The sequence below is a fragment of the Sander lucioperca genome, chromosome 10 (genome assembly GCF_008315115.2).
Source record: "Sander lucioperca isolate FBNREF2018 chromosome 10, SLUC_FBN_1.2, whole genome shotgun sequence".
Taxonomy (NCBI): domain Eukaryota; kingdom Metazoa; phylum Chordata; class Actinopteri; order Perciformes; family Percidae; genus Sander; species Sander lucioperca.
The window spans coordinates 6820665-6842866 of NC_050182.1; the positions used below are offsets into that span (position 1 = coordinate 6820665).

Genomic DNA, 22202 nt, shown 5'->3' on the forward strand with positions numbered 1-22202 from the left:
AGTGCCAACCCGAAGGAATACTGATAAAAGTATAAAGTGAGTCCATTTTACACTAGACAGAGCGGAGGGAGTAAGACAGACTGCCGTCTAAGGGAGGGTGAGTGTAAATAATCTCATTATTGATGAATCTGCTGATGTTTTTCAGATTAATTGTTGAGTTTGTTTTACTGTATGTCTGAAAAATACCTTACTTATAATAAAAATCACCATCCCCGAGTCCAAGGCGTCAAATTCAAATGTTATTTCCTTTTTTAATTTCCTGGTTTCTGAGCCATACAGCTACTTAACTTGTGACACACCAACAGTCAAAATGGAGAACAGCCACAGTGTGAAGTCTGACTTATTTGTTTCAAATAAAGTCAAAGTTTATCATTATAATAACTAGGAAATACACATGGTTTGGAATAAACTAAAGTAAAATAGACTTTATTGTGTGTGTGTGTGTGTGTGTGTGTGTGTGTGTGTGTGTGTGTGTGTGTGTGTGCGTGTGTGTGTGTGTGTGTGTGTGTGTGTGTGTCTCTCTCTCTCTCTCTCTGTGTCCAGTGTTACTGGTTTACTTCTCAAATTTGAGAAGATGAGTGATTTAGAAGAAGACCAGGACAGATCCTGCAGCTGTCCCTCTATGGAGTGGGAGCAGTCTGAAGATGATCCTCAAAACTCCAGTAATGAACCTGGACCCTCAGACACAAAGTAAGAGACTGTTTCTACTGTAAACTGACCTGACTCAGTTTCTATTGTTGTCTGATAATCTCCACTGTTCTTTGACAGTGTTGGGAGTAACGCGTTACAAAAGTAACGCAATTACAGTAATGTATTCCTTTTTGCAGTAACGCAGTAATATAACGCATTGATAATTAAATTTCGGTAATATACTCGTTACAATCTCAGTAACGCGAGTTACAACGCATTTTAACGCAACATTTAGTGGTGCATTGGTTTTTTTTTAGAATTCACCAACACCGCGACACATTTCTTCACAGGAAAAAAAAAAGCCGTATTATTTTCCTGTCGCTGTATTCGATGGTTGAGATGACTGCAGAGACAGATACATTTGCGAGATGGATATTATTTTCAGGAGTTATTACGCTGCGTTGAAGTGAGCTGTCCTGTTTCTGTTCCCGTGGTCAGAACCAGAACCAGAGACGGTACGGACAGCATGTATGTCCCAACAGGTGACGGTACATCAGCGGCTGACAGATATAAACATGTCGGGAATTAATGTTGAGGCTTGCTACACGTAAATATCATTGCATTTTATCAGCCGTGGAGAGTAACTCTGCCTGTAGTGGAATGGCTTCGAACGACCAAAAACGCTTGTCTTTTACTGTGACCATTTACTGTTCAATATGTTGCAGTTTTACAAACAAGAAAGTGGACAACTTGAGCCTGACGGACATGTTGCATCTCAGTAAGCTAGCAAGAGTAGCTACACAACAGACAACTTCCGTGTAGCCTACTTCAAAATAAAAAGCACTTCCTGTGACGGTTCGCAGTAAAGTACTAAATTACTGTTAAATAAGGTTGTGTAGGCTACCTTTTCACAAATCAGCTGTAAATCAAGTACTGTAAATAATGTTAATAGTGAGTTTTAATCACACTATAATTGAACATTTCCTTTAGAGTGTTTTAACCTAAACAACATGAATTTCTTATTGAAGTGCTATAAACAAACATTTTACAACAATGCCATACTTTTGAGTATTTTCATTTTACTTATCTATTTTGTATAGCTTTAGTTACTTTGCATATTTATATTAATTATACAAAATATGAATAATCTATGATGTATTAAAGTGGATAAAGAGGAGACTTTATTGATCCGGTGGTGAAATTCACAAGCTAGCTGCCAAATCAAACTTCCCCTGTTATTTTGGTGAAAGTAACTCAAAAGTAATGTAAAAGTAGTGTAACGCATTACAATTCAGAGACAGTAATATTGTAATATAACTAATTACTCTCAAATGACAGTAACTAGTAATCTATAATGTATTACATTTTGGAAGTAACTTGCCCAACACTGTTCTTTGATAATTACATACAGTAAGTAGAGGACAGTAAAGAAACACAGAACAGCCCATAGACGGTGTTCTGTGTTTGCATTCATTTAAATCAAATGCAATTGGATTCTAAAGTGAATAAAAATATAGAAGAGTGAGTCATATGTACATGATGATTGTGTCCAATCAGATGTCTTAACTGCTCTATGTGTCTTATTGCTCTTTACTTTAGCATGTAGAAAGTCCTCTTTACAAATAGAGTTTATTTAGTTTTGTAGATGGTGTAGAAAGGGAATTTTGGCGAAAAAGACACAGGCCCCTGATGGTGTGTAGTCCTCCTGTCTCTGGGCAGATTCTTCTGTTGCCACATACACACACACACACACACACACACACACACACACACACACACTCACAGGGTTGGGTCCTCTGTCTGGTGCAACTTCTTGTTCTCGTAAACAATTAACTTTTATGCCATATAAGGCCTAAACTAGTTTTATGACTTAAGCTTAACATTCTGTGCATCAAGAGGTCACCATTTCATCAATTTGACTGCACACAGCTCTTTTGCAACTAGCACATACACACATACTCTTACTAAAATATTCCTACAATGAAGAACAAATCGCTGTACAGCAGTTCAACCAGACTGACAACGGAAAGGGCAGAAAGAGACAAACATCCCTCTGAGCAACAGCTGAACGAGAAGAGAAGAACCAGCCATTGGTTAAAGAAACTGGAGGCTTAGGATCAAATGCACAATAATGCAGACTGTAACAACCAGACTGTCCTCTGCCGAATATTGCCCCATAGGTCATTTATTCAAGCAGCACGACTCATATTTACATTTATATTGTTGGCGCCCTCTAATTGCCGTAGTAATTATGATGGGAGCAAAGCAGTAAGTAATCTCCAAATAAAGACAGGACTTTATTAGCTCCAACCCAATGCGTGGGTCTGAAATACCAGCTTACAGCACCAATCAGCGTCCGGAGAGGAGCTATTGGCAGCTACAGGCATGGTTTAGGTGTGTGTGATAGCTGCGACTGATCATTCAAAACAACAAATGGCCGACGTGATAGACAGGTGGTTCATCCAATCACCTGCCAGGTATTTTTTTGGAAGTGCCTGTCCTTTTCCAAACAGTTTCCAGTGATGCCTTCTAAAATGATGTTGTTCTGATTCTTTCAGGTCAGGTTACCATTCTATACCACCCCTGAAACTTGTACGGTGTAGGCTGCAGTGGCTACTTTCACAGACAAAACCTGAGCGGTTTCAATAGGGATCCTAGCCCTCTTGGGCTGTGACTCCTATTAAAACACTGCATTTGGTGTCTAAATTAAAATGTTTTTGTTCAAATAGTTATCTTTGAAGGAAAGAAGACAATACCACCAATATAATCAGATATGACAAATGGTAGTGTATATTGAGAGGGGTTGGTAACCTCTAATGTAAAGTGTTATAAAGAATGTGTTCATCTCAACAGAGAGAACAAAAGTCATGTTTCTATGGAGGAGCAGCCATCCCGCTGTACTTTGTGTCATGACGTCCTGAAGGATCCAGTCTCTACCAGCTGTGGACACTGGTTCTGCAGAGAGTGCATCACCTCATACTGGGAACAATCTGCTTCATCAGGAGACTCCTCCTGTCCCCAGTGTGGAAAAAGATCCAGAACAAGAGCTGGACTGCAGACAGCTAGTCAGACCAGCACTGTACCAAGTAAAACTGTCTGTCTGCTGATGTTTTTATTTTGTTGTGTTGTACAGTACAGGCATTAAACCTAACCTTTTTCTTAAATCTCACATTTTGTCTTCTCTATTAGCAGATCGTGGTCTGCAGGCAGTTTCAGTTGGACATATAATCAGTCTGAAGACAAGATTTGAACATGTGACTGAAGGACCTATTAAAACAGGAACTGAAACCCCCCTAAACAGGATCTACACTGAGCTTTACATCAAAGCGGGACAGAGTGAAAACGTTAACACCCAACATGAGGTATTGCAGCTTGAGACAGCTTCCAAGATGGAAACCTTCAATGACACTCCAATCAAGTGCTGCGACATCTTTAAAGCCTTACCTGGCCAACAGAAACACATCAGAGTCGTTCTGACTAACGGTGTCGCTGGTGTTGGAAAAACCTTCTTAGTGCAGAAGTTCTGTCTGGACTGGGCAGAGGGTTTGGACAACCAAGATATCAGCCTGGTGATCCCGCTGTCGTTCAGGGAGCTGAACTTGATCAAAGATGAGCAGTACAGTCTTCTAGAGCTGATCCATGTTTTCCATCCAGCATTACAGAAGCTCACAGCAGATCAACTCGCTGGCTGTAAAGTTCTCTTCATCTTTGACGGCCTGGATGAAAGCAGACTTTTACTGGATTTCCTTAACAATGAGGTTGTGTCTGATGTCACAGAGAAGTCATCAGTTAACGTGCTTTTAACAAACCTCATCGAGGGGAATCTGCTTTCCTCAGCTCTCGTTTGGATAACTTCCCGACCTGCAGCAGCCAATCAGATCCCTCCTGCATGTGTTGACAGGGTAACAGAAGTACAAGGCTTCAATGACGCCCAGAAAGAAGAGTACTTCAGGAAGAGAATTAGTGATGAAGAGCTGTCCAGCAGAATCATTTCCCACATCAAGACATCCAGGAGCCTGTACATCATGTGTCTTCTCCCAGTCTTCTGCTGGATCACTGCTACAGTTCTGGACCACATGTTGACTACCGACCAGAGAGGAGAGCTGCCCAGAACACTGACTGACATGTACTCACACTTCCTACTGGTTCAGACAAAGAGGAAGAAGCAGAAGTATGATGAGGGACATGAGACGAGTTCACAGGAGCTGACGGAGGCTGACAGGGAAGTTCTTCTGAAGATGGGGAGGCTTGCGTTTGAACAGCTGGAGAAAGGAAACATCATGTTCTACCAAGAAGACCTGGAGCGGTGTGGTCTTGATGTGACAGAGGCCTCGGTGTACTCAGGAATTTGTACAGAGATCTTCAAAAGAGAGAGTGTGATCTTCCAGAAAACAGTCTACTGCTTCATCCATTTGAGCGTTCAGGAGTTTCTGGCTGCAGTCTATTTCTACCACTGTTACACCAACAGGAACACAGAGGTACTGGAGGACTTCCTGAGAGAAGACAGGGATAATTACCGAACCCTGAATGACCTCTACTATGAGAGTGACAATGACAGTGATGGTTATGAAAATGATAACCTATCTCTGGATGTTTTCCTGAGGAGAGCCATGGAGAAATCCCTGAACAGTAAAAATGGCCACCTAGACCTGTTTGTCCGCTTCCTCCACGGCCTCTCTCTGGAGTCCAACCAGAGATTGTTAGGAGGTCTTCTGGGTCGGACAGACAACAGTCCAGAAATGATCCAAAGATCCATCAACAATCTGAAGAAGATTAACATGGACAAGATCTCTCCTGACAGAAGCATCAACATCTTCCACTGTCTGACGGAGATGAACGACCACTCAGTCTATCAGGAGATCCAAGAATTCCTGAAGTCAGGGAACAGATCAGAGAAGGAACTTTCAGAGATCCACTGCTTAGCTCTGGCCTACATGCTGCAGATGTCAGAGGAGGTTCTGGATGAGTTGGACCTGGAGAAGTACAACACATCACTTGAGGGACGACGGAGACTGATTACAGCTGTGAGGAACTGCAGAAAGGCACTGTAAGTCCAGATGTGATTAACTTTATGAATCTGTTTAGATTAGTAGTTTAGTTCTTTAAATATATACTTTAAAATACTTGATATGGTAAGTCTTTTTCTTAATAAATTATTGAACTGCACCAGCTCCCTATGCTCCCGCCATATATTTACTCCATGGACTCAGATGATGAGCTTATTGAGTTTGTATGCGCTCACTGCATAAAGAGGATCCAGCCCTGGCTAAACACCTACTGGAGGTTTACTAGGAGGCTACAGAGTGTGAATTTCTCAGTTGCTATCCGGTCAACAGTTCCTGTACCACGGCAGTCAACAGGACATGTGCCCCTGCTGTCTCCTGTTCTCCTGGTTCCACTGGTTGCCAGTCCTGGTCTCAAGTCCTCTGGCTGTCCTCCAGTGGAGTCCCCTCTTCGTGGTTGCCTTCCAGAGAGGTCTCATGACCACCTTCATCCTCCAGACGAATTACGTCGGTGACTCCCTGAGATGCTCTGTCCTTACCTCAGGCCATCCTCCTGGGTAATTCAGTCCACCTCCACCCACCCTGCTTGTCTGGTAATCACTTCCCCTGGCCAAGTACACTCCTTACTCCCCAGACCTGCCATCCTCAAACCGTCCCCCAGATGCCCTAAAACTCTCTTGCCAGCCCTGTTAACCTAAAATTCCCTCCCGCCTGCACACCTTTTCCCCGTTTCTCATCAGCCCTGCAGTCCCCTGACCTCCTACATATATCAGTCCACTTCGTTTGTCCCTTGTTAGTTCATCATAGCTTTTGTTTGTTTCCCTGCCTGCCTGCCCAACGACCCTGAGTCTCTGCTGCCCAGCGACCTCTAGTCTCTGCTGCCAAATGACCCCGAGTCTCTGCTTATCTCTAATATTGTAGTAGTAATTTAATTTCTGTTCCGTTTGGCAACTGAATTTTCTCACTTACGAACGTGAACCTGAAAGCAGCAGGTAGCCAGCAAAGAGAGATTTTTGTTCAACTGTAACTGTTCACTGAGCTTCAAAAATGTTTTCTAATTAAGATGACCTCATGCTAACATTGTGTAGACAGACATACAATCAGATCAGACTGACAGTGGACTGCAGACATTAAGGAAGCCTAAATGTAACTGCTAGAATCTGCTGAGAGAGAGAGACAGACAGAGAGAGAGAGAGAGAGAGAGAGAGAGAGAGGGCTGAGAATTATAGTTTCACATCAAACACAGTGAGGGAAGATTTGCTGAATGTGTCCTCTTTCATAATAACATATTTTGTAATATTTGTGTCATGACAGACTTACTGGCTGTTACCTCTCAAATTCTCACTGTGAAGTTGTGGCCTCAGCTCTGAAGTCCAACCCCTCCCATCTGAAAGAACTGGACCTAAGTTACAACAAGAACCTGCAAGATTTAGGAGTGAAGCTTTTGTCTGATGGACTGAAGAGTCCAAACTGTAGACTGGAGACGCTGAGGTCAGTTCACTGACTGTAGCTAATGTAGTTTTGTTTGTTTGTATATATTCAATTCAAATGAGCGTCTTTTTAAAGTTGTTGAGCATTTAACACTCATTTACATTTACACATTTAAAACCTAAATGCCTCTTAAAAAAGGATTCTTATTTACATAATCTATTCTTTATTCAGATTGAGGTACTGCAGTTTGTCAGCGATCAGCTGTGCTTCTCTGGCCTCAGCATTGAAGTCCAATCCCTCCCATCTGAGAGAGCTGGATCTGAGTGACAACCAGTTGCAGGATTCAGGAGTAGAGCTGCTCTGTGATTTTCTTAAGAGTCCACACTGTAAACTGGAGACTCTGAGGTCAGTTTACTGACTCTTTGTTACTACATGCATAACATTGTAATTTTTCTCTATATTGTTTTCTTTTTTCTTCTACTAAATTCAGTTTGCAGTCACAAAATATGTTTGTTTCCTAAACATTATTATATTTTTTTAAGTGTTGACTATTAGTTTAAGTAAATGTATGTTTATAATTTGTATTAAATGGCCACATCTGTATACAGAAGACCATCTGAACTGATATTTGTTTTAAATTGATAAAGTAGAAATATGTCTTTGGATTCCATTAATTTCAATGTGTTTTCACAAATAACATAATCAAAGGCTGATATTATCTGCAATAACAGAATGATAAAGTCACTCTACTCATTTTAGGGAAAAGCTGACTGGAACACATCTGATAGGATAATAAATTGATTTTTATTTACATTATTCTTTATTCAGATTGAGGGGCTGCAGTTTGTCAGAGATCAGCTGTGCTTCTCTGGCCTCAGCTCTGAAGTCCAACCCCTCCCATCTTAGAGAGCTGCAGCTGAGTAACAACAAGCTGCAGGATTCAGGAGTGAAGCTGCTGTGTGATTTTCTGAAGAATCCACACTGTACACTGGAAACTTTGAGGTCAGTTCACCATGTTTTACTTCTGTTCTGAGATTAATATGAATTTGACACCTTTTCAAATGACTTTTAAAGCTTAATTTAGAGTCCAGTGTGACCCCAAGATACTTGAACACTTTTACAATGTCAAGTTCCTCCCCTCTCAGGAACACATTGGAATGTGTCACCTCTACTTGGTGTTTTGTAAAAATCATACACAATTTTTTGGGGTGACAATGTTTAGTAAGCCAGTCCTGAACATGGGACATTGGAGATGTAATAATTGAGGAGGCTTCTTGGTTGTCTTTTGCCAGTGTAATGATTTATGCATCATCTGCACACATTTGAATATTGATTTTTTGACACACATCAGGTAAGTCATTAGTATATAGAGTAAACATATTTGGTCTCAGAATAGAGCCTTGTGGGATCCCTACAGGACAAGGTATATGAAGATTTGGTGCAATCGACAAAAACAAATTGCTTTCTGTTTAATATATATATATATATATATATATATATATATATATATATATATGTCAGCATTAACGCGTTATTCACGATGCGATTAAGGGCCGAGGCGACGCGATTAATTTTTTTTAATCGTATTAATCGCATGCCGGCATTTATTAATTTATTTTACACTTCACTCGGCTTTGGGTCATGCCTAACAGGCTACTATTTTGACCCTTTGCAGCACCGTTACTTATCATCAAGCTGCCACTTCCTCCTAACACATCCTGCTGTTGCAGGCTGCAGACATGACGGAGAAAGACAGCAGCAATAACTCTGAATGGAGCTTTTTATTTTCCAAAACTACCGGACGGCTCGTAGACAAGTCGAAAGCCATATGCACATTGTGTAAAGCCAAATTAAAATATCACCGAAGCACGTCAAGCTTGAGCTACCACCTACAGAGCTAAGCATAGTAGTACAGTTAACGTGATGCTAACGCTAGCATGCTACTTGCCGACCTGTGGATGAAACCAAATCCCAAAAAATTACTACAGCTCTTGCGAAACAGGTGGCAACTAACTACAGACCTGTCAGCATCGTAGAGGACTCGGGACTTAAAGACGTACTACAGTTGACCTGTCTCGTTGCCGTCGAGGTGGACAGTAGTTTTCACGGATACACAGCCTGTATGACACAGAGAAAGCAGCCACACTGAACTGCTGCAAGGTGCTGCAAACGCTGTCTCATTAACCGGTGATCACTGGACGTCAGTGAGGAATCAACATTATTTAGGAGTTACTAAACACTATATTGACTCTAGTAAGGATAGGGATTTTTAGTTTTTTAGTTATGTATTTGGAGGAATTGTGCAATAATGACAGATTCACACATTTTTCTTTTGTTTACAGTATAAATAATTACAAATCTTAAAATCAAGTTCATAAAGTAACTTTCTTTGCATTCATTTGATTCCCAATCAAGATACACTGGTAAGAATTGCTTTTGATTGTTAATATGTACTTAAAAACTGTTCTGAAATGCAAAATAATAGAATTTTATTCATGTCATAAAATATGCGATTAATCGCGATTAACTATAGACCTTCGCAATTAAAAAAAATTAATCGTTTGACAGCCCTAATATGATTTCGTCAACAGGATAGCGTCTTCAGAAAAATTAAAGCGTGCCAAATTTGATGAAAGAACCAGGTGGTTGCCTGTGTCAAATGTCTTCTTTACGTCTAGAAAGATTGCACCAACACAGGAACTCCAGTAAACATTTCCAAAAAATACAGGAATGATTCTGTGGAATGGTGGTCATGGAATCCAAATTGCAATCGATGCAGATAGGTGTAGTCTTTATTTAAATGTTCAGTCAGGGAACTTTTATATAACCGTGAAAATGCTTATTAGGCGGTAGTTAGCCAGGTCTGATTAAACATCAAATGATTTTAAACAGGAACATTGTCTTCTTAAGTATTTGTTCTTCATTTAGATTATGGAACTGCAGTTTGTCGGAGATCAACTGTGCTTCTTTAGCCTCAGCTCTGAGGGCCAACCCTTCCGATCTGAAAGACTTGGACCTGAGTCATAACAACCTTCAGGATTTAGGAGTGAAGCTGCTGTGTGATTTTCTGAAGAGTCCACAATGTAGACTTGAAACTCTGAGGTCAGTTTACTGCATCACTGTTACTTCTGTACATCTCATGTTTAATTAACAACTGGACCTAATTTATGTACAAACATTACATCTACACATTTAAAACATGAACACATCTTATTAAATAAATGGATTTTTATTTACATAATGTATCTCTTTGTTCAGATTGAGGGGCTGCGGTTTGTCAGGGATTAGCTGTTCTTCTCTGGCCTCAGCTCTGAAGTCCAACCCCTCCCATCTGAGAGAGCTGCAGCTGAGTAACAACGAGCTGCAAGATTCAGGAGTGAAGCTGCTGTGTGATTTTCTGAAGAGTCCACTCTGTAGACTGGAGATTCTGAGGTCAGACACCATTTTTACATCTTTGCTGACATTTATATAATATGAGGGTTTTTTCACATGACAAATTACTGCATCATCTGCATACATTGTAATATTGTTTTTTGACACACATGAGGTAAGTCATTTATATAGAGTGTGAATAAAATTGGTCCCAGAAAAAAGGGCCTTGTAGGACCCCTAAAGGACAGTCAAGGTAAGGAGATTTGGTGCGATCAAAACAAACAAATTGCTTTCCTTGGTAAAATATATATTACACCAAACATCTTAAACAATAGATTTTTCATCATTAAATGATTTCAAACAGAAACATTGTCTTCTAAAGTTACATCTTTATTCAGATTGTGGGGCTGCAGTTTGTCAGAGATCAGCTGTGCTTCTCTGGCCTCAGCTCTGAAGTCAAACCCCTCCCATCTGAGCGAGTTGGAGCTGAGTGACAAGCTTCAGGATTCTGGAGTAAAGCTGCTCTGTGATTTTCTACAGAGTCCAAGATGTAGACTGAAGACTCTGAGGTCAGTTTACTGACTACCTGTTACTATTGTAGGACTAATGTGTTTAATTAACAATTTAACATAATTTATCTACAAACATAACTTCCATCATCCATAAAGATTACACTTTATTTTTGTTCATATTTCCTTGTACTAAATTCTGCTGACTAAATTCTGCAATCAGAAAAGATGACTCTTAGTTGTTAAAGTAAATGTATGTTTATAATTGTTGGTAAATGGTCAAATCTGTATACAGAAGATCTAAACATATTTGTTTTAAATTGATAAAGTTTACTTTCTGAAGAAGAAATATTTCTTTGGTTTCCATTAATTTCATTGTGTTTTTCACAAATAATAAAATATATTATGAAGATTTGATAATGATGATCATTCATTCTTTATTCAGATTGAGTCGCTGCGGTTTGTCAGAGATCAGCTGTGCTTCTCTGGCATCAGCACTGAAGTTCAACCCCTCCCATCTGAGGGAGCTGGACCTGAGTCTTAACAACATTCTGGATTCAGGAGTGGAGCTCCTCTCTTGTCATTTGGAGAGTCCACACTGTAGACTGGAGACTTTGAGGTCAGTAAGACTCAGTCCATGCTGGTTCAGCAGTATTAGGGAGGTTAATGAGTTCCACACATTGGATCAATTGGCTCGTGTCAGAATCTTAAAGGGGTGATAGAATGGTTATATAAGGTATTTCACGCTGTTCCTTAAGGTCTCCTAATAGGGTATGCAACATTGGTTGGGCTGAAAATTTCTCTTTTGCTGTTTTTTTGGCCCTAATGCTAGCCTGTTAAATGGGACTGGACTGAAACGAGAACTTTTCTGTCTTATATGGTCTGCTCATGAATATTTAGATGAGCTGCACACTGATTGGTTGAGCTTAGCACACACACACACACACACACACACACACACACACACACACACACACACACACAGACACACACACACACACACACACACACACACACACACACACACACACACACACACACACACACACACACACACACACACACACACAAAGACACACACATACTCATACACGTTCCCCTCTGTGCCCATGTCCCAACATACCTATGCTTTCGACACCGTTCCCTGAGGATCCATGTTGAAAAAGTTAATGTGCAATTAACCGCTGCCGGTAGGCAGCTCCTGCGCACCGCGCATTGTGAGTCCACTGCGCCACAGATTTAAATCCACATGTCCCGCTCAATTGTCCGATATCTACTCATTTTCTCTGGGCCAGTATTCCGCATCTCCTGAGAGAGCTCCAGCCAGCATGCAGCGGGGTCTGACAGTCCAGGCAAAAAGCCAGCGATCCGGGAGGCCCTGCGCCGCTGTCACGCCATACTGTGGAGCTCCTGAACTCCGAAACAGTCGTACTAAATTTGCAATTAGCCTTCAATTTTTGTAAAACAGCCCATATTTGAGCTTTATATATTTGATTTCTCGTATAAAAAAGTCTCAGAAGTGAATTTAGTAATGCAACAGCAGAAGAACAATGTATAAAATTTCTGAGATTTGCGCGACCTAAATTTAGAAGACTAACTGACCTCAGATCAGTTAGTGGCCTATGTAAATTTTGGGGCGTTACAAAGATAGAAGGCAGAGCCAAATAAGGAGGAGTTGAGAAGTTGACATCAACTTTCAGCTTTGTTCAGAGTCACCCGTTTTCAGAGGCATTTTCAAATTGTGAGATTTGCAGAAGAAAGAGGTGTCAATGGGATTTTGAGGTTCTATGGATGTCCTATTTACCCACCAAACTGTCGTTATTCAACTATGACAAGGTAAAATCGGTTTTGCATTCTATCACCCCTTTAAACTATATCTAAAACTTTTTAACTTTTTTTTTTTTTTTAAATTTGGGGTTGTGTTCATCTCTACAGGATCAATGACAAGTTGATCACAGCTAAGACACACAAGAAATGTGAGTATTGAAAGAATGTCCCCCATTTATCAAACTATTGTATATTCAAATCTTATCTGAAAATCAGCATGTTGTTCAATAAAAAACATTTTTCAATTCCATTTTTTTAAAGCTTTTTGGAAACATTCGCATTTTTGGCTGCTAATGTTTCTTACCCCAAATCAAGTTTTCATAATTGTTCCTTCTCTTTCACTTCTTCCATCCGTCAGATGACTCCAATGTGAAACTTGATGTGAAAACAAACCTGCCAGAGAAAAACGAAAAGGTAAGAGAGGTTTGTACAGTGTGAAGTTTATTTACTGAGGTTTCACCACTGAATAAAATGTAATGATTTTGGACAAAGTGAACAGAGGGTGGGGAATTGCAGCTTTTGTTCATTAAACTTGAGTTGAACTTGATTTTTATTAAAATAACTTTATGCATTTCTTAATTATAGGCTCCATTATCCTTCTCACCTGAACACACAACTGAATCTTCATACAGGTAACCCTAAAAAGTGACAAAACACTATTCCAACTTTTTTCATGGTTAATCAAGTTGTGAATCTAAACAAGTCTGTGATGAATGAGTCAAAGCTGAACACTGTAGGTCAAATACTCATAACACATCAGGCGAGAGATGAGTAGGGTGTCAGGTTTTATTCCAGCAATGTCAGACTAGGGCATATGTCACTCAAGATCACCTCGAGAGGGTGGTATTTGTTTGTCTCCACACAACCCTGGAGCGGTTTGTTTATAGTCAGAACCATAGACTGTAAAATAATGATACAAGTAGAATTAGTGGCATCACCCACTGGAGAGTTTGGCATTTGTTTTTTTTGAGCCAGAAGTGACCATAAGAGGGCAGAGGGCACAATGTATTGGTCTTGAATGTTGTACTGCGAACACAAATGAATTTGAACAATTGTATCAAATTAGTTATCACTCCTTAAACAACAATCAGTTTCCCAGAGCTGTGAATAAACACTAATCAGTTAAAAACAGATTATTTGACTAACAGGCCAACAAATGCTTGTTATATCAAATTGTACCTTCTGTGTCCTGCAGGTTCAGGTGTCCTGGTCCAGGTGTGTTTCAGTGCAATTTGACTGGACTGGTGTTCGTTATGGCTCAGGAGGCGGAGCTGCTGTACAGTATTGTCCAGTGGAACCAGAGCCTCCTCCAACCAGCTGGCAAGAAGGCTGCAGGGCCGCTGTTTGAAATCAAGAGCTCTGAGGATGCTGCTGTCCTTCAGCTCCACCTTCCACACTGTGAAACAAAGGATGGTAAGGACATGGCTGTATAGAAGTTGAAGTTGAAGTTGAAATGTCTTTAATGTCCCCAAGGGGCAATTTGGTTCACAACATGTAGCCAACACATAAACATTTGCACAGAAAAAGCACATAAAACCTAAAATAGTAAATAGATAAAAACATAAATATACATGTACACTACACTTAAAAAGATGACAAATATATGCTGTGAAATGGGCAGGGATGGCAGATGACCTATAGTTTATTGAGAAACCCAACTGCTGATGGTACAAATGATCTCAGGTATCTGTTAGACCGGGCACGTTTTCGGAAGGTATACCTCCTTCCAGATGGTAGGAGGCAAAACTCAGATACATTATACAATGTTAAACGGGTTAAATGTAATTTACGGGTCCTCTACCAGAGGCCTGGGGCCTGAGGGTTCTGGGCAGTATATTATATGTTAGAGAAGCTGTTTCCTGTTGCTCTGGTCTAAAATCATCTGGCCAAAAATGTTGATTAATGTGTGTTGTCCTTTGTAAATAAAGAAAAAGAATAAGAAGCAAGCTTGTGCGAGAAGGTAATTGGTTCAATCCTCCTCCACATCTTACGGCCCGCTGTTATGTGCTGGTCTCTCTCAGGGATGTCTTTACACAGCCTGCACCTGGGGTCCTGTCCGGTATGGTAGACCCCGTCCTCTATTGATCTTATACATAGTGCATGTTCTTCTAGTGCCATGATTAGTGACTCTGTGCTATCTTTCAGAGCAGCCTTTTCTAGCCACTGTTTGATTTCTCGATATCAGCCACTTCCTGTATATGTCAGTGGTACATGCAATGCAGGGTCTTTTCCTAACATGATGGTTCCTCCTCTCCCCCCTGCCTCCTTGTCATCGGGGTTCTGCTGCCTGAGATATTCACTTAGCAGGTCATGTCTTGGAGCCGTCTTCCTGATGTACTCCTGGATCTTTTTCTTGTTTCATCCTGGATAAGGGCTCTGACGCTCACTAGGCCTTGGCCACCTACCTTCGCTTAGTGTAGTGTCAGGGTGCTGGACTTGGGGTGAAACCCTCAATGCATTGTGAGTATCTTGGTTGTCTTGATATCAGTGGCCTCTATCTCTTTCTTTAGCCAAGTTATTATACCAGTGGGGTATCTGATGACTGGCAGTGCGTAGGTGTTCATGGCTCGGACCTTGTTCTTCCCATTCAGCTGACTCTTCAGGGCCTGCCTTACTCTGTGTAGGTACTGGGCTGTGGCTGCCTTCCTTGTGGCCTCCTCATGATTTCCATTTGCCTGAGGGATTCCAAGGTATTTATAGCTGTCCTGAACATCCCCTGTAGTTCTACCCCTTCGATTGTCACCATCTTAACACACTTCTACCATCCAACCACACTTATCTAGTCTGCATGACTTTGTCACTTAGCTGTGGTAACTGACAATGGAGGCTCCAGGTATCCGGCCTACTTATGATCATCTCTCGCAGGTCAGCTGCTCTTGTGATAAGGCTAATTATTATCTAAAATAATAATAAAAAAAGGTAAAGGTTAGAGTCGAATTGGGTGGCTCCAGAGGTAATGACAATATATTCATTTAAACTCTGAACTCAAATGGTAAGAAATTAATTAGGTACAGATTAACCTGTTTTTGAAAAACAATTCAAAAGTTTGACGGCTCTTTTGCTTTCAGCGTTGCTCTTTGATGGCCTGCTGTCTGTTGTCCACATCACTGATGATGGAATGAGCATCTTGGAGCCGCTGGAGGTTACAGATACTCATGTGGTTGTGAAGGTCCCTCACCTCTCTGCCTTTGGCCTGGTCTGGGATTTCGTCAGAAGGTTTGTGAGCTTAATGCTGCCAATAGAGGGCCAAGTTCTGCTGTTCCTTCGGCCCCCACGCGCAAGGTATCAAGTACTCGATGTATTTCTGCTGCCCGACAACGTCCCTCTAGATGAGGTAAAGCTATCCGTCATTTGTGCTCACCATCAGTGTGCTCTATAATTAAATTGCGCTGCCTATCTGAGAATAAACTAAACTAATAAAAATGTCCTTATTACTGAAGGTTGAAAAGAAACAACGAGGTGCTGAATACCTCACGATGTCATCTGAATGTCATCTCGGCATTGGTCAAAGTTACAGTGTCCACTGTGAACCTGAGGGCTTCACAATACAGCCTGAGGTGAGTCAAGTCACTTATACACTTATAATGCTTATAAATAGAATCATCCAACAAGTCCTCCACACCATATGATATATATATATATATATATATATATATATATATATATATATATACAGTGTATACATTTTCAAATGGGACACTTAACCCTGGGTGAGGAGTCCTGTTTGACTCGTCCACCACCCCAACCTGCCTCCTCACTATGGTCACTAAATAGCGCCACCACTACCTGTTATAAATGCAAATATGAGTCACATTTGCAGCTTGAACAAAAACTTATGGGGTCGTTTTTTGAAGGAGGACAGTCTCCAATCATCATAAATATAACTTTTGGATGCATGAAGATTCACAATCAGTAAAGTATCAGATAAACATTTTTACAACAGGTTTGAAAATTACACGTTGCTTCTGGTTTTCAGCATGCAACATTTCACTTGAAGTATGGACCAAATTTCCATCCAACATTTGAAGTTTTTTTGACTACGGACACAGAGAAAGTGACTTTGAAGGTCCAGGACCAAGAGAGGAGAGAAGTGTGGAAACGTCAGGTGTTACTGAAAGGTAAAGACTTCATCCTCATGTAAGCAGTTCAGTAAAAGAAGAGAACAGATACGTAAAGCTTTTTTGCACATTCAGGGACCTCCATATTTGCTCCATTTCATATCATTTTTTATTAAGGCTATATGTAATTTGCAGCATATCATTGCGCCATTAATAGAAAAGAAATCAATGTATGGGAATATTGATGAATATAAATATAAATGTATTTTTTTGCAGAGGACAGCGTCCCAGTAGTGGACAGCATCCCAGCAGAGGACAGTGTCCCAGTTGTGGACAGCGTCCCAGCAGAGGACAGCGTCCCTGTAGTGGACAGCGTCCCAGCAGTGGATGGCGTCCCAGCTGACGAGAAGCTCTTCTCAATTCGAATACAGTTTCTTAACAGAGTGACTGAACCTGTTCTGAATCAGCTTCTGGATAAACTTCTTGAGCGTCACGTGATAAATGACGCTGAAATGCAGTCGGTCAGAACAAAAGCCAGAGAAGACAAAGCACGAGACGTGATCGACACGGTGCGAAGAAAGGGAGCTAAAGCCAGCTCAGTTCTGATCGCTGCTCTCTGTCAGGTGGACCCATGTCTTTTCAGAGTGCTGAACTTCAGATGAAGCAAAAGCAAGAAACTGTGGAGTGGGATGATTGTAAACCTTGATTGAGAAGTTCATCTCATTAGTTACATATGAGTGTTATGCCATGTACATTAATGTGCTGCTGTAACATTATTAACAGTTCGAATCAATCTCCTTTCAAAACAAGAACAGAAAGCAAACAGAAACCACAACCTGAAACGGGGGCAATTTAAAGCTGAAAATCTGTTGAACTAAACTAAACTAAACTAATTTACAGGAATTTATTCTGGATTCACCCAATTTGAAGACGATGTGGTGAAATCTTAAATAAGAGAGAATAGGAGGAGAAGAGGGGAGGGCAGGACAAAATGTGAGTCAGGGTCAGAGTGTTGTTCTTTGTTTCCGCCACTAGATGGAGTCACTTCTCTGATGGACATAGAAGATGCAGCTGCAGCATCAGGCAGATGTGAAAATCGGAAGAAAAACAATTGAGAATGATTCATTGTGATGTTAATACTTTTTACTTGAGTACGATTTTAAATGCAGGACTTTTACTTGTAATATTTCTACACTGTCTGTGATATTGCTACTTTTACTTGAGTAAAATATCTGAAAAAAGTTCTCCCTCTCAACTGCATAAAAGTCCGGCTCCGAAGGTCCCCACGGACCACCGCTCCGAAGGTCCCCACGGTTGGTTTGGGGTAATCACAGATATTGGCTCTTTTCTCTCTGGAGAAACTTATGACCTCAATCATAGTTTGCACAAATTCTGGAGACTTCGAAGACCGTTGCATTCCTTCCTGCAGAGACTCTTGACTAACTTGTGTTTGGTTTAATCTGTATGTAATTTGCGATTTATTTTTTGTAGAGTTGTATTTTGTGATCTGTGGTGTAGTCTAATGTATTGTAGTGGGTATACTGTACTACTAATAGTAATACTGTATATGTATGGGCCTATATATATGGGCCAGGATGGGCCTTGTGGGGGGGGGCATATCATAGTGGGGGGTCTGGGTGTCCTCCCCCAGGGAAGTTTTGAGCGTCAAAGACTTCATTTCCTGCATTCTAATACACTTTCTTGCACCAATTTACAGTGGAAATACCTTTATTTAGCCTATGCGAAGAAAAAAAACACAGATGACAATTCAAAATATATCAAAATTATATTGTTGCGTGTCATTGCACATTTTTAAGTGGGTATATGGAAATCCTGGAGCTTTCTTAGTGGGTATACTGTGTATACCTGCATATCACGTAGACTACACCACTGTTTGTGATCACATTTATATATTTTTCTATCATTCTTTCAATTAACTATGTGTGCATTGCAGCGTCTGCTGTTTGTTTGTAGGTTGGGGGTGGGATTTTTCTGTTGTGTATGTGTGTATATACTGTTTGTGTATCCATATATTCTTTTTTCTGTTGTTGATGTTGATGTGTCTGTTAAATTAAAAAAATCCATAAAAAAAGAAGAAAAACGTGAGAATAGTGTGTGATAGCTGTGACTGTGAAAGACCCTCCTCTTCCTCCTCCTCATCCTGGGTGTCATTGATCGCCTCTCATACCTTCCACTGCTCTACTTTAAACCTGCACCAAGACGCTCAGAGAGCAGCAGAGAGCCGAGCTGCTTCCTCCTCCTGCTGTCTGTCTGTCCTGAGACTTTATTCTTTTATTCTTTATTTTATTCTGTTCTTGTCATAATGTGATCATTGGCATTGGATTGTACTCTGCACGATGATTTTGTGAAAAGGTGGAGTTATCGTCAGTCCAGGTAAGATTCACCGTTATTTTACCAGCTGTTCTGACTCTTATGAAGTTTGTGCGTGATATTTTGTAATCTGTAAATGTTTTGAATTAAGATGGTTGAAACTTAAGTCAAGATGTGACTCAACTCAATGCAGAAAATATTAGATATCTGACTATTAAAGCGATTCATATTCATAAATGGGATGATTAGAAATCAGTTGTAGAATTAAAAAAACATTCCACAGGGACAAAAACATTAAAAAGACTAAAAAAGCTTAAACGGAGTGCAAAAATAATGAGAAAACATCTTAAAAAATCCCAGCACAAGATTAATTTTGAGTGTGAAAATTGGAACATAAAGGAATTAATTTGTTTTCCTCTTTTAAAATGATCAGTATCAGTTATGTATTGTTTTTTTCTAAGTGTCTAAAATAAGTTTTTTTTTCAATTAATTCCCCCTAAACTTCTACCCCACTACATCTCACAGGGAAATATTGTTGACATATTGTAGTGTTACTTTAATTTTACACACAAAACACATGATCAACTCATGAAATATGATGCATTATTATGAATGAAAGCTGTTTTAAGTTATGATTAGTCTTTAGGTTGGAGTTGTGTGAAGCTCTGCTGGGAGTTACATGAGGTCATCATGTACTTATAGCAATGATAAAGTTGTAAATTACCCAGAAGAAAATGAGATAAGCCCCAGAAGTCCTGGAAAATACATGTCTTATTTTGTTGCACATAAAACTTGTCAAACAAGTGATTATCTTGTATGCATAAGATACAAAATATCATCTTCCAGGACCTGGAAGGCTTCATAAGTTAACACTCTGAAACGAGCCATGTTGCATAGTGAGTACTTTTACTTTTGCTACTTCAAGTAAAACATTTTTGGTTTGTACATATACCTACAAAAACTAAATCACTCTAATTTGTACTGTATGTATTTCACATATTTATCACTGTAAGCACCACATTGACTGTTGCTGGCATATTAGTGCTGTGGACCGCATTTGGGCCATAAAACACAGAGCTTTCAAGCCGGGGAGGCAAATTCGCTTCTTGGGGAAAACAAAAGTCTTTCACCCAGAAAATGCGTATTCGTTCCCACAACCTTTTCCTAAATGTTCCTAGTGGTTTAGGGCCTAAACTTATCTGCCGTCGCTGCATAATGTTTTGTCAGCTAAACTCAACTGCCGCAACCTCCTGGAGCTTTGTACCCGGCTCACAGTCACCTTTTCTGGGGCATAACTCAGTTACCAACGGCTGCTGATACAAGTGAAAGCTCTTAGAGCTCTGTAGCCGGCGTCTCGTGACCAGCCGGCGGTCTCCTAATAGCGTAGGATATCATACAAATTGGTGTGCATACATTTTCGTACGATATCGTACGCACCCCTTAATGAGATTGCGTTGTTATGGTAAAACCTATGTACTTTTAGTAGAAGTAGTAGTCGAATGCAGGACTTTTACTTGTAATTGAGTATTTTTACACTGTGGTATTGTTACTTGTACTTAAAGGTACTAAAAGACTTATAAAACTAACTTTCTGTCATATTTACTCAAACTGACCCTATATTCGAGTAGAACTACATGAAGTTTTAATTTAAAAGGAAATCTGGCTCCTCTGGCTCCACCTACAGCCTGTAGTGCGATTTGCAAAAATCCACCGCTCCCTGTCCAGATGCACCAATCAGGGCCAGGGGGGGTGTCTAACTGCATGTCAATCACTGCTCATGCACACGCATTCATTCTCCCTTGTGGGGGGAGGGGCTTAGGTGACAGTTTTGGGCTTAAGCAGAAAGGGGGGGAGGGACTGAGAAGTTGTCGATGTTCAAATCTTTTGGCTAAGTCATGGATCTTCGCAATCCTACCTATGGCACCTTTAAGTAAAGGATCTGAGAAGTTCTTCCACCACTGGTTTGGACTGAACTTTTGTACCTTAACAAAACAGAGTGCCTTTTTATTTTATTTTTAGGAATACATTGCCTGTTTTTTGTGGACATTGATTGCCCACCTGCATCAGGAGCGCCTGTTTTGCATCACGTTGCTGTTGCTGGGTCACTGCTGCTTGTTAATACCACTTTATGTCAGACAGGGAGCATGTTATAAGAGATGAGTTTCACACCATGTTTATATTTAACACATCCAAATCAAACCCAGGAGAGCAGCCGCTGCATATTTCATGTTTTCAGAGAAACAAGCTTCCACACAGCAGCTACACATCCTGGACCCCTGACAACGGCTCTCTTTGGGCCCTGAAAGAATATATTATCTTTACAATCACGGCATGTTTAATGCAGAAGGACAAAACTGTGGAGCACCAAGTTTCTCTGTTTCCCTTTTCCGCCGTCTGTCATCCTTATGTAATATTCAGTGTGTAAGTGACAGTGTTAGACAGGGAACCTAGCAAAAGGGAATGAATGATCACAGGAATAGTAGCATTAGATCTATTAATAAGGAAAGCCAGTTAAAATATTTAAAAACGGCAGCAGCCATTGATCTGCTGGAAGTGGGACACTACCAGAGGCTTCGTCTCTCTTAACTCTTATGACCCTCAGTTTCTCATTTCGTGGATTTGTCTTTGAGCTTTCTCCTCTCTTGTTTTCCTCCTTTCCTCCCCTTTCTTTTGTCCTTCATTTATTAATGCTTGCTGTGCTGTGCTGCGCTGTGAGGTTAAGTGAGGATATTCTCTGAAAAGAGCTCCTTCAAAACATCCCCTGAACTCCAGCAACAGCGACAGCAGCAGCACTACAATAATACTACTGATACTATTAATAAATTACAATTTACAATTTGCAACACTCATCCTATTTTATCGGAGAAGTTAAACGTCCCAACCGGGATGCAGGCGTTATCAGCGGGTAACCTCTGTATAAGACCGCGTCTAATTAGGGCTGCACAATATAGTGTTTTTTTTAATTGTGATGGTGATATCAACTGGAGCAATAAACACAAATTGCAAAAGGATGCGACATATTGCGAAAAACACTCAGAGAT

At 40.5% G+C, this 22202-nt stretch overlaps 1 protein-coding gene across 7 annotated transcripts; it reads left to right on the forward strand.

The window, feature by feature from the left end:
• The first annotated feature begins 50 nt into the window (after window positions 1–50).
• Window positions 51–18053, forward strand: LOC116064563 (NACHT, LRR and PYD domains-containing protein 12-like). Of its 7 annotated transcripts, XM_036006539.1 has the most exons (19): window positions 51–97; window positions 544–690; window positions 3484–3716; window positions 3820–5677; window positions 6948–7124; window positions 7296–7469; window positions 7893–8066; window positions 9993–10166; window positions 10323–10496; window positions 10835–11005; window positions 11391–11564; window positions 12881–12921; window positions 13131–13186; window positions 13358–13404; window positions 13968–14185; window positions 15841–16106; window positions 16213–16329; window positions 16749–16890; window positions 17107–18053. In XM_036006539.1, exons 2-19 carry the CDS (start codon window positions 575–577, stop codon window positions 17490–17492), a joined length of 4698 nt encoding a protein of 1565 aa, XP_035862432.1. In that variant the 5' UTR covers window positions 51–97; window positions 544–574; the 3' UTR covers window positions 17493–18053. The 7 variants fall into 7 exon arrangements, 6 of the variants coding, with proteins under 6 accessions (XP_035862432.1, XP_035862438.1, XP_035862434.1 ...); XM_036006541.1 differs by lacking the exon at window positions 51–97 and having other exon boundaries at window positions 469–690; window positions 3823–5677; XM_036006542.1 differs by lacking the exon at window positions 51–97 and having other exon boundaries at window positions 470–690; window positions 17143–18053.
• Window positions 18054–22202: the final 4149 nt, after the last annotated feature.

Excerpts from the sequence above, each read along its gene's own strand:
- LOC116064563 (XM_036006539.1), top strand. The coding sequence starts at position 575 with ATGAGTGATTTAGAAGAAGACCAGGACAGATCCTGCAGCTGTCCCTCT. Across the intron at positions 10,167-10,322 it reads TGTAGACTTGAAACTCTGAG|ATTGAGGGGCTGCGGTTTGT; the intron begins GTCAGTTTACTG and ends CTCTTTGTTCAG. Across the intron at positions 13,405-13,967 it reads ACAACTGAATCTTCATACAG|GTTCAGGTGTCCTGGTCCAG; the intron begins GTAACCCTAAAA and ends TGTGTCCTGCAG.